General features: G+C 33.1%; 1 protein-coding gene across 3 annotated transcripts in view; it reads left to right on the forward strand.

Annotated features, from left to right (window-relative positions):
* AGPS (alkylglycerone phosphate synthase) overlaps nt 1-12,533 on the forward strand; it is a 148,559-nt gene that overhangs the window by 83,594 nt on the left and 52,432 nt on the right. For all 3 annotated transcript variants that reach the window (XM_059055146.2, XM_067026340.1, XM_067026339.1), the window contains exons 12-13: nt 6,508-6,559; nt 11,544-11,620. In XM_059055146.2, the coding sequence (XP_058911129.2) occupies nt 6,508-6,559; nt 11,544-11,620 (129 nt within the window). The remainder of the gene's footprint in view (nt 1-6,507; nt 6,560-11,543; nt 11,621-12,533) is intronic.

A 12,533-nucleotide genomic window follows, 5' to 3' on the forward strand; every position in this document is an offset into this window, starting at 1 on the left:
GTACTGTATATGCTGCCCTGCTTTATAACAGTATTCTCAAGCAGAAAAACTGAGAAAATTATCAGGTTTTGGCACTAGTCATTGTTCAATTTGTGATTTGGAATTTCAGTTGATAGCAAGAAAATTAAGATCCATTAAAATAGGCTGTACATGGTTTACGATTGTGCCAAATTCTTGATTGAGTAATGAGTTGGCTGCTTGTAATTCCTCACTGTCATTTCATAGCACTCCATTTTTGCACTATTTTCAGACTCAAGTTGCTTTTGGATGAGTATCTTTTGGAAAGGAGTGGACATGATTGTTCACAGATAGCTAAGTGGGCTCTGTGTATATTTTTATTATTATTCTTACTGAGGGAAATAAATAAAGCAACTTTATACTGGCAGCAGAAGGATTCTACTAAGATCACTCGTCTGATCTTTGTCCATGTGAGGAATTGTCCTCTTTCAGTACTTCACTGCCTTGTGAGGAGCTAGAAAGGAATATTTAGTGGAAGATTAATGTGATTCTATCTCATAAGTGGCAGTCCAGTAGAATCTCCAGCTTTACTCAGTAGATGGGTAAGTGGTTTTTAAGATTTTCTCAGAGAGTAAATTTCCTACTGTAGCCTCTCAAGAGGGGGGAAAATTGTGTTTTTAAATCAGAATACCAGTGTCAGATATAATATTTTATATTTCTCTTTTATTTTTTGTTTTAAAATGGCAAGTATGTTTTTACAAGGGTTGAAGGGAATATGGAGTGTTGAAACAAGTTCAAAGTCAATCTTTAAAGTTTGGAATCTTCCCCCACCATTTGCCAATAAAAACTTAGGAGTTATGCCTTGTGGTATTGAGAGAGGACCAATTTGTTCCATCATGAGGAAACATTGACTGTATGTGGCATGGATTAGTACAAATTCCTCTGAAAACTGTATTTTTCAGTATCAGAACTAGGTTTTTAGAATTACAGTTTAAAAGGCAGCTTTTTCTTTTGACAAGGGTTGGCCCTTTCTACCTACCATCACTTTTATTTTAAACAATTTTAAACTGATAGGGTATTTTTTTCTAGTGAGTTTAAACCGTAATTTCAGAAGATGTATATAGTTCATGTCTGACACTTCAGACTGTTATATCTCAATTCTGAATTGTTCTGTTTTCAACTTGATTTATCCTGTAGGGATTCAAATAAATTGAAAGGAGTTAGGTTTAGCACTTATATTGTAAAACATTTAAAGCTTATTTATATTAAGTGATAATTCTTGGAGATAATTTGTTATATATAGAAAATGGAATTATTATTTTAAATCATTTTTTGATGTCATGTTTTTCTCCCTCTGAAGCAGAGAGAATAACCTAGCCAAATGTTTGGTTAATTGGATTCTTTACTGTGTGATCCAGCAAAATGTATCAAACTTGAGGACAGTTATGAGACATGCTCTAATCATTACACCTTTACTAAACTGAAAATGTACAGTTTTGACCAAGAGACTGTTTGGTATTAACTTTTGCCCCTTCCCTTAACATAGTGGAGGGAAATATCTACCCTGTATTATGTATTTGTTTCATTCTTTAAAACCAAGAGATAATTCTCTTGCTAAAAAAGTTCTTGTTTACAATGTAGAATCCTGGCTATAAGCCAGTATATCCTTTCTAATAGGATTAACCAATTTACCAGTAGCCTTAAATATTGCATGATTTCATCTGTGGTGTCATTTCTGATTTATTATTAGAGGAAGAACTAATTCTGTCTACATTTTATGCTTTTATACCTAGAAATTTGTATTTAACAGAATTCTCTTCTTTTACATATCCTTTTTTTGAACTTTTAAAATTAATTTATTAATTAATATTAATTATTTTATTGTGTTTTTTATGTGGGAGAGTATGCTATTAACTTTATATCCAACATAGTGCAATTGATATTATGTAAGTTAAATAGACATGGTTTCTGTCTTCTAACAGTCACCAAAGATACTGCATATCATGATAAAATTTTCTGTGCTTAAATTTTTGTATAGCCGTGTACAAGGGGTTTGGTTTTGAAGCATTAGCTTCTGATACAGTATGTTAGTAGACTATCTCCAGAATAGTTTTAAGGCTCAGGAACTAAGGCCATTCCGGAGTCTATACTGAAAGTTTGATTTACTCTTTGAAGAAACAAACCTTTTCAATTCAAAGGTTATTCATTTTTTAACCAAGACACCAGAGATATAGGACTGCCACTCAGTGCTTATATTTTATAGTTTATCCTGATGAAGTTAGAAGAAATCATGCAGACGTATGAAACATGTTAATATTGAATTTCTTTTGCCAGTAGCTAGTAAACTAAGATACCTCCTCAAACAAAGTGTCTCATCTGAAGTGCGAGTTCTGGTTTTCCCTGTGACAAGAAAGCAATATGACTTAGTTCCATAAAAACAAATTTTGCAGAAATCTTTTGATGTGTTTCTTATAGGGACTGTTTTTTTTGGAGAAAATGGTTAGATTGAGAAAGAGGTTGCTTTTTAAGTTAGTGCCGAGAATTCTACTAGGTAAATAAGACTAATTAGAGTGGTTGTTTTTTATTTTTCAGGTTACGTATTCAAGTAACCTGGTTGTAGCGTCATTAAAGGGAAGAAATTGGCAGCAATTTGACTTAGTCAGTCTTATACCCATGCTTTGAGGTCACTGTGGTTTATTTATTTCTTCTTTGCTCAGATAAAACAAAGATATTGATGTTTATTTATTAGTCCATATGAGTTTCTCATATGATTTTTTTAGACTATTAAGTAAAGTATAAAGTACAAGCAGGTGACCTGAGCGATTTTAGTCAGAGTGCATTTATCATAATAAAAACAAAAACAGTTATTTCATTAACTCCACTTAGTAAGCAATTTTTGTTTGAGTATTCCTTAAATACCCTGAATGTATCATCAACCCACCATTAAAATTTCTAGGTAAAAATATCCCCTCTCAGGTTAGTTCTGATCACCTACCACCAGGGGTCACTTTAACTCAAGGACCCTTTTCCCCTTTCCTCATCTATGGAATACTCTAGCAGAGCATAATTGTATAGCATGGGATTTAATTTAGAGCTCATGTGATGTCTTTAACTTTTAAAGGAGTTATTTTGAATTTTTTTAACTTACCAAAGTAGTTTTATAGCATTAAAATATAACCTAATCTTAACTGTAAGTATAGTAACCTAGTTTGAGTGTTGTTTTTTAAGAATAGTAATATTTTGGTTTCTTTATTTTAAGGACTTCTATTTAATTAGGTGTCATGACTTCTGAGTTAAAATTCTAAGAAACTTTTCCTCCTTTGTATTTTTAGAATGATGCATAGTGATTACAGATTATTTGCTGGAGAATCTAAAGCAATCTTGATGCTGTGCTTTGCTTATGAGAATTTACTTGTGACAATAACTGAAAAACTCCATTCACTGACTTTTTAAAAAATGTGACACTATTAAAATATGAGACTTACTAAAGCTGTTGGTTTGATTTTGATAATTTTTAAAAGTCAGTGTTGAAAATGAATTTAATATTTATTATCTAGATACAAAAAGCTTTCTATAGCTTTTAATTCTTTTTTTGATATATTAGTATGTAATCATCAACTCTGCCTCAGTATAAATATGAACAGTGGATGACTGACTAGTTTATATAACTCAGCTGTCAAGTTAAAATCATGTTCAATATAATTGAATATCAGTTGCTGTATGTAGCAAGTGCCCTGAAGCAAGTTTCTCACTTATTTTTTCAACTTTTATTTGAAAATTTTAAGCATACAGAAACTTTGAAAGAATAGTACAGTGCTCACCTGTATATTCATCTTATATATGCAAAAATTACTAACTTTTTGCTGTTTGTTTTACATATTTGTGTATTTTTCCTTGACCATCTGAAATTAAGTTGCATTATGACATTTGACTTCCAAATACTTCAGTATATATCTTCTGAAAATTAAGGTGTTCTTTTTATAGCCACAATACCATTATCATGTATAAGAAAATCAGCAGTACTTTTTTCCCCTGTATTTCTTTTTTTAATTAATTTTCAAATTTTTATACAATTTTTAAAGATTACTTTCCATTTATAGTTATTGCAAAATATTGGCTGTATTCCCTGTGTTGTACAATACATCCTTGAGCCTGTCTTACACCCAGTAGTTTGTACCTCCCACTTCTCCACCCCTATATCCGCCCCCACTCCAGCTGATAACCACTAGTTTGTTCTCCATATCTGTCAGTCCAGCAGTAATTTCTTAATGCCATCTAATATTCATTCTATAATCAATTATTCCAGTTGTCCCCAAAATGTATTTTTTGGATAGTCTTTCAAACTAAGATCTTATCAAGGCCTACATATTGTATTTTAGTTGTTTCAGAGATTGAATTATACTAGAAATTTACTATAAATGTAATATACTTTTTTTCCATTTTCTGTTATATGTGTGCCTATGTGGGTTGTTTTCATTAATAACACCTGCTATAGATACAGGTGAAGTAGAATCTGAGTGGCAGTAAGAGATGGAATTTACAAGTTGTTGGTAGGAATTTAAAAGTTTTTTTTCTAATAATGACAGAATGGCTCTGAATTCTTTCTCATATTTTACTGGTGTGCTTAAGCCCAAACATATAAATACATATGTTATATGATATTCTGTTTATTTTATGAAGAAAAGAAACTTGGTCTACTCAGGCTTTATTTGTTTTATTTGAAGTTGATGTGCCTGTTTTAATAAAAATGTTTCAGGAAAATTGATTTTCCTTTAGTATTTTGGAAACTGGTAATGTTTTTAGAAGCATTAACCTAACTACAAAGATACCTTTATACCAAGATTTGAAAGTACTCAGGTTGTAGATTTTTTATTTTATTTTATAAATACACTTTTAATAACACTGCAAAATAGCAAGTAAGAGGGTTTTCATGTAATTTTTGTTTCAAATGTGACTTGAAAGCTCTGTGTGTGTGTCTTTTGTGATTTTTAATTTTTTTATTTTTTTTGAGGCTGTGTGGCGTATTTGAAATATCGTTCATCTAGCTGTCAGGATATCTTGGTCCTAGTTCTGTCTTTACTGTTTTACAGTCATCTGACCTCAGGCATGTCTTTTAGTCTCTCTGGTTCTTACATCCTCATCTGTAAAATGGGGATAATACCAGTTCTGCTACCCTGACAGAGCTGTTTCTTACATTAAATAAAGACACGTGAAAACAGCTTGTACATAATAGGATTCTATAAAATGTAAGGCAATAGGTTATTGTTATGTTAAATATATAAATTACCTAATATTGTTCTTCAGATTTGGCAGTGACTTTTAAAAAATATAGATTGTATTATCTCACCTTTAGTATCAAAGATGAGGAAATAAATTATACAGTATTCAAAATAAGAATCTAACCAGTCATTTTGTTGGGTAAAATAAAGTATGTATTATGTGTGGTTTTATAAAATTAAGTATTTGTTCAATTAAAAGCACATAATAGCAAAAATGTTATAACACACAGTTAAGGTATATATTTATAAGTTTTGTTCTTTTGAGTGATTCTATTTTCATAAATCTCAACATTGTGTTGATAAAGATTTTATTGATAAATGTTATTCAGAAGATAAATGTTTAAAAAGTTTATGACAGTCAAAATTTGTGGTCTGAAAGCAGCTTCTTGGTGAAAGTTTAACCATGTTAAAAAGTTGCATAGAATATAAAAATCCCATTTAGGGTAAAGCTCACTTAAATTCTTTGGAAAAACTGTAGCTAACTTAAACCTTGCTAGTGTTTGTATGGTAGTGTTGTAGCATCACAAAGTTAATTTGAATATTTGCTTTCTTCATTTTTCTTTCCTTGCAGCTTTTAGTGTGTGCCTAGATAGATATAACACAGGTGCAGTTTTAGATACATAATGTTATGCTTCAAGTTTTGTTGCTGTTTTCATACAAGTAATCTTGAAAGATCTTAGAATTCTACACATTGTCTGATAGTTTTTCTATTTAAAATGGATTATGAGGAGGAATGAAAAGAAAGAACAAGTCCTTATCTATGAAAACATGTCAGTTAAACTTTTAAAGTGTTTTGGCCCACACAAATGCCACCATCATCTTCCTCATTTTAAAAGAGTATAAGAGCCCAGTGACACATAATAATAGTTCATCAGTGGCATAATGCTCTAGGCATTGATTTTAGTTTATAAGTTTTCTGCTTTGTTTTAAAATAATCTACTTTGAGGCCTAATATTTCCTTTAGGTATTTCCACAGGTCTTTGCTAGGCATTAAGCAGATCTTGTTGCAGATAAATTAAAGATCTGGCAACATGTGTATGTATGTATGTATTATGTACATAGATTTCTCCTCTCCAAATACTTTATAGAAGCCACTGATGTTTTATTTGTTGTCATAAAACTATATAAAAAGTTAAGTTTTTTTTCCTGTATGTATCCTTAGTAACTAAGCTCTTAATCTCAAACACAGAAAGATGACATTCATTTTCTACCTGTCTACCTTCTTTACATTATTAAATTTGTATCACTTTTTTTTTCCATTTTAAAACAGAGATGTGCTCCTGCATCTATTCGCCTCATGGACAACCAGCAATTTCAGTTTGGTAAGTAAGGAATGGTACTTTAAAAATCTGCTAGCTAAGCCACAAAAACTTATGAAATACCAGTTATGTGCCAGGAAGAGTACTGAGTACAGAGCTAGAAAGATAAATGTCATAGCTCCTGTCCTTCAGGAAGTTCTCAGTCTAATGAGGACAGACAATTGTATAAATGAATGAGTGCAGGAGTGTTAGAGGTGATGTGAAAGAAGACTGCACTGGATACCCTGGTGCAGATGAAGGAGGGGTTGATCCTACTTGATTTTGCTTGAGATTGAGGCAGAGCGTGGGGAAAGGCTTCTTGAAGGCATGATGGTTAGACAAAATCTTAAAAGGTGAATAGAAGTTTGCCTGAGACAGTCTCTTCTTTCCTACCAAATTTTTGTTCGCTTATCAGCAAAAAATATGAAATTGTAAAACCTTAATGGTGTGTTTGAACTTCTTCAGATAGTTCTTTTTGGCGCAAATAGACTGTAGGGTGAAAATGGTTACAAGAGATAAAGCTGGATGGGTGGACTAGGGCTTTGCAGGATAGATTTGGGTTTTATCTTGTCAGTAGAGGGATATCTTTGTAGAGGGAATACAATAAATCAGCTTTATAGAAAGCTCATTCTGCTAGCATTATGCAGAATGGATTAGGATGGTGCAAGCCTGGAGGAGGAGTTGAAATGGTTAAAGAGGCAAATACTGGGGGCCTTGTTCAAGGCAGCATCAGTGGAGATAGAGAGTAAAGAATAGATTTTCCAAAGAACAGTTTGCCAACCAGATGCGGAAGGTTAAATAAAGGGAAGAGTTTAGGGCAACTCCTGATGTCTGATTGATTGACTGGTGGATTGAATAACAGTCTAGAAGAAGAGATGATTTTGGGGAAAAGACATTACAAATGGGTTGTGTTTAAGTTGACCATGGAATATTCAGGTGGAGAATTCAGTAACAGTTAACCATGTTTCTTTTTCTTCCTATTTTGCTTAAAGTATTAAACTTTCTGACACGATTTATCATCTTATCAATTTTAGTTTTATTGCTTCTGAATTTTTCCATATGCTGAAATTTAGTTTGGGATTTAAGTTTATAGACTTTAAGTACCCTCAAAATAGTCCCAGAATGATTGCTCAATAATAAATACTAAAGGCCAAGTTAGGCAGGCTTTTCTTTGGTGTACGAGTAGCTTAGATTTTAATTTAGGGAAGAATGATTATCATAATTATATAGAAATTGAACTAAGGAACTCAGGTTGATAACATAATCAAGGGTTCGTTTTAAAATTAGATTCTTCTAAGTCATAGCTTTTATTTCTTTAAATTACTTTCAAAATACTATACTACTGATAAAAGTTTAAGATAAATATGTCCTATAAATGATGAAATAGTTAAATCAAATGAAAACCAAGCCTCCTGTGTGTTTTGGCCTGCATTCAGAGATGTAGGTCTGAAGAGAGCCATGTATCTATCTGATTAATAAGACTGTGTTATCCATTTATATGCTATAATGATAGTAAACTATGTTGGACATAGGCACCTATGTAAAACTAATTATGATATGGACAAATTTTATTTATAACTGGGATCTATAACAATTTAAATGTAGGTTCAAAGAAAGATCCTTTTGGTTATCTGTCATCCTTGTTCCACATTCTCATTACTGTACCTAGGAACATGCTCTAATGTTGGTTCTACTCTCGCTAGTCTTTAGTGTGTCTCCTCTCCTTCTGCCCTTTACTTGGCCACCAGTGTGATCCTTTAGCAGTACAAATCTGAGCATGCTTCTTGGCTGTCTGTAACCTTTTTGATTTCTCAGTATTCATTGAAGCTTTCCCACCTACATATCCTGCCATGACTTCATGATCAACCAACTAAATAACTCTTAGCACAGCAAGGGGTGTCTGGGACCTTGTACCAACTGTATGGCTGATTGGTCAGTGTTTGTACCATATTGGTTGTTAACAAAGCACAAGCCTTATTATTAGTTGTTAATATTTTTATTATCACCCCTCTCCTTGACACAACTCTAATATACTATATTGAAATGATACATTTTCAGTATATTGAAATGATATATATCATTGAGTACACTGAAACAATCTACGTATTTTCCCTGTGAACTAACTTTTGTCAAATTTGGGAGATGTTTCTTATTCATTTTTATGTGTCCTGCACCTGTCACATAACAGACACTTACACGTTGATTGACTTAATCATCAAATTAGCAAAAGAGGGTAAACAAATCTTGAATAGCATATAGGGTAGTGCTAAGCACATTATCAGTAGCACACAACCATTCCTCAAGGTTGTATTTCCAATTTATAAACAATTCAAAGGCTAAATACTTTGGCCAAAGTCCACAATTTATATGTGGAGCTGGGGTTGAACCCAAATCTGTCTGACCCCAAAGCCTGACTTTTTCCAGTGCTTTGGAGCACTTCCTTGAAACATAAGGATTTATGGAATCCTTTAAAATTATTTAATTAACACTATAACAATAACAAAATTCACTAATCAAACTGTCCAGCTAGTAAATTTAGGAACTAGTTCCTTTGTTGTTTTCTATATAAAATAAAACACAATAGCTAGAATATATTTAGGATGTAATTAGTTTGGTAGGCAACATTAATTTAAGAATAAGTAAAAGATAATAATATCCTCTTAATTAATATTAATACTTGACCCAGTTAAAAGTTAGTATCACTTTTGCAATAATTATGTTTGAAGCGTATTCCATCAGGCTATCACATCAACTCAGTATTAGGGATATATGTGAGTAACTCACAGTAGTGTTAATAGAAGTTGTGCATTTAAATTTCAGTGTGATAAGATGAACATATACCCTTAAGGATTATTCCATATCGGAGTAGTAATATTTGGAATCTTCATACATTGTGTAAAAATATGTGGACTAGAAAGAAGTCTTTTATGAGGATCAGATACACACACTCACACATTTATGTTTATATATTTGTTTCCAGTTGCTGTTAAAGTAGGATGAATTCCATTTGGGACAGCAAGTGAATATTTTGATGATGTGTTACCTTTAACTTTATACATGCTAGAAATGGTATCTTTTAAAAACACTGGTTATACTAGAGAACATCTCTGACAGGTTACAATGAAAGAAAAAAAAAATCCCCAAACAAACCTCTTGTGATCCAGGATCTCAAAAAGATTGCTAGGTTCATCTCTATGTCATCTGCTTTTCATTTTTTGTCTGTTTGTTTTTTGCTTTGTTTGGTTATAGCATGGTTACCTAACTCTTAGCTTTTGGTTAAGATTTATTTGGTTATTTGGTCTTTTATGTAATATAGTTTCTTATTATAATCTGTAAGAATGTAATAAATATTACAGATTCAGATTCTCACTTTAAAAAAATAAATGAATGGAAAAAAAGACTGCAAGTGATCATTTTTCCTCCAGAAATATCTCTCTCCACTCCCCCTTTTTTCCTTTCGAAAAAGCTAGTTTGCACCTTTTTTTTTTTTTTTTTTTTGTGGTACGCGGGCCCCTCACTGCTGTGGCCTCTCCCGTTGCGGAGCACAGGCTCCGGACGCACAGGTTCAGCGGCCATGGCTCACGGGCCCAGCCGCTCTGCGGCATGCGGGATCCTCCCGGACCGGGGCACGAACCCGTGTCCCCTGCATCGGCAGGAGGACTCCCAACCACTGCGCCACCAGGGAAGCCCTGCACCTATTTTAAAAGAAGGGATCTACACTTTAAAAATAAACAAAATCGCAAAACCTTAAAGCCTTTTTTAAAAATAAATGTTTTATTTGGAGATAATTTTAGATTTACTAGAGGCTTTATAAGTCTTTATAGGGCTGGGAGTCTGCCTGCCGATGCAGGGGACACGGGTTCGTGCCCCGGTCCGGGAAGATCCCACATGCCGCGGAGCGGCTGGGCCTGTGAGCCATGGCCGCTGGGCCTGCGCGTCCGGAGCCTGTGCTCCGCAACGGGAGAGGCCACAGCAGTGAGAGGCCTGCGTACCACCAAAAAAAAAAAAAAAAAAGTCTTTATAAAAATTCTATATAAATGGTATGCCAAATTTTTCTGAATTGGGCTCAGAGTACTAAGGCCAGATACATGACTCTTAAATGCTATAGTCATGGGAGTTAAGAAGTTGCTACTTGAAAACAATGAGAAAACAGTAAAAGACTTTTACTCAATTAAGCTTAATCCTCAGGCAACAATGTTAATTTAACAGACTCTGGGACACCATTTATGTTTTTTTGGCCATTTTAACTCTTTAGGTATAATTAAGGAAGCAATTACTAGTTTTATGCCAAGAATTCTGGATGAATTAAGAATTAAGAAACAATCTTAAACTTGGCATTGACTCCATATTTGGTTATAGTTCTGAATGGTTTCTGCATAATTAAAAACAATAAAAGTAGAACTAGCCACCATTGGGTGTTCCTAATGAAATAAAAATTAATGAAGTGGGGCTTCCCTGGTGGGGCAGTGGTTGAGAGTCCGCCTGCCGATGCAGAGGACACGGGTTCATGCACCGGTCCGGGAAGATCCCACATGCCCCGGAGCTGGGCCTGTGAGCCATGGACGCTGAGCCTGCGCGTCCAGAGCCTGTGTTCCCGCAACGGGTGCAGCCGCAACAGTGAGAGAGCCGCAACAGTGAGAGGCCCGCATACCGCAAAAAAAAAAAAAAAAAAAAAAAAATTAATGAAGTGATTTTACTATGTATAAACTATACCATTGAAAGATAACCTAAACTATGTGTAGTAGTAATTACATATAGTAATTCGAGTTTAAAAAAAAAAACCCAAGAAGGAGTTTGGTAAACAAAAAGTTGTTTGTGACTTTTTAAAATATATAGATCTTAATACCAATATGTTATATGTATAATGTAGGAGATTTTAAAAACTAAAGTCATGGAAACGTTCACTTTCTTTTAGGATACTAAATTAAAGTAGCCTCTTGCTCTTATGAAAAACATAGATAAATTAATTTGCTATTAACTTAAAATATGAACTTTTTTTTCCTTTTAGGTCATGCTCTTAAACCTCAGGTTTCCTCTATTTTTACATCATTTTTGGATGGATTAAAAAAGTTTTATATTACAAAGGTAAGAATTTTTTTAATGCTTAGGATATAAATTTTGTTTCCTGCCTTCTCTTCCTCACACACACCTATGTTCTTGCACGTTGCTGTGTACATTTTATAATTGTTATTTTTTATGTTGGAGTAGATATTTAATCAAGTAAATCAATTATGCATTCGGTTTCAGAAAATATAAAAGCTTTCCCAGATTTGAAGTTCCTAAAAATAACACTGCATTGAACAGTTTTAGCATATAATGTTTTTTATAGTTTGAAATTTTTCCTTCATGGTAGATATCTAGAAGTAGAATACAAGTTTTAGTTTTTTAAAACTTTTGACACATGACAAAGCATATGTGCCATGTTTGGATTGCATCCTTGCTGTTACATATGGGATTTTTTGTTTTGTTTTGTTTTAAATTTAGTAAATCCAGGGGGGAAATAGTATTTTATTTTAGTTGATATTTCTTGAAACTCTAATGAGACTGACCATTTCCCTGTATTTCCTAGATGTAATTTTTTGTGAATTAGTTGAATGTGGTTATTTTGCTAGGGGTAGCAACTGCATGGGTTTTTCTGTTTGTTTATTTTGAGGGGGTTGGGGGGAATGGTTTAATGCCTTGCTGTGTGCCTTTTGAAAAATTGAATTATTAGATGCCTTTTTCATAAATGTTGTAAATAATTTTTCCAGTCAGTTGACCCGTTTTTAATAGGTTTCTTTCTTTTCTTTCTTTTTCTTTTGGTGTAAAAGTTTCTAATTTTTGTATCTTTCCTGTGATTATTTAATTACTTTTAAGCTTAGAAAAACCTGTCTTTCTCCAGAACTGTGATTAGGAACATTTTCTTCTCTCTCTCACTTATTTGTTAAAAAGGAACTTTAAAACTTTTTGTCTTTATTACTGTTTGACTTTATTTCAATTTTATGATGTGAGATAAAAA

Source organism: Kogia breviceps, chromosome 2 (assembly GCF_026419965.1).
Source record: "Kogia breviceps isolate mKogBre1 chromosome 2, mKogBre1 haplotype 1, whole genome shotgun sequence".
NCBI lineage: Eukaryota > Metazoa > Chordata > Mammalia > Artiodactyla > Physeteridae > Kogia > Kogia breviceps.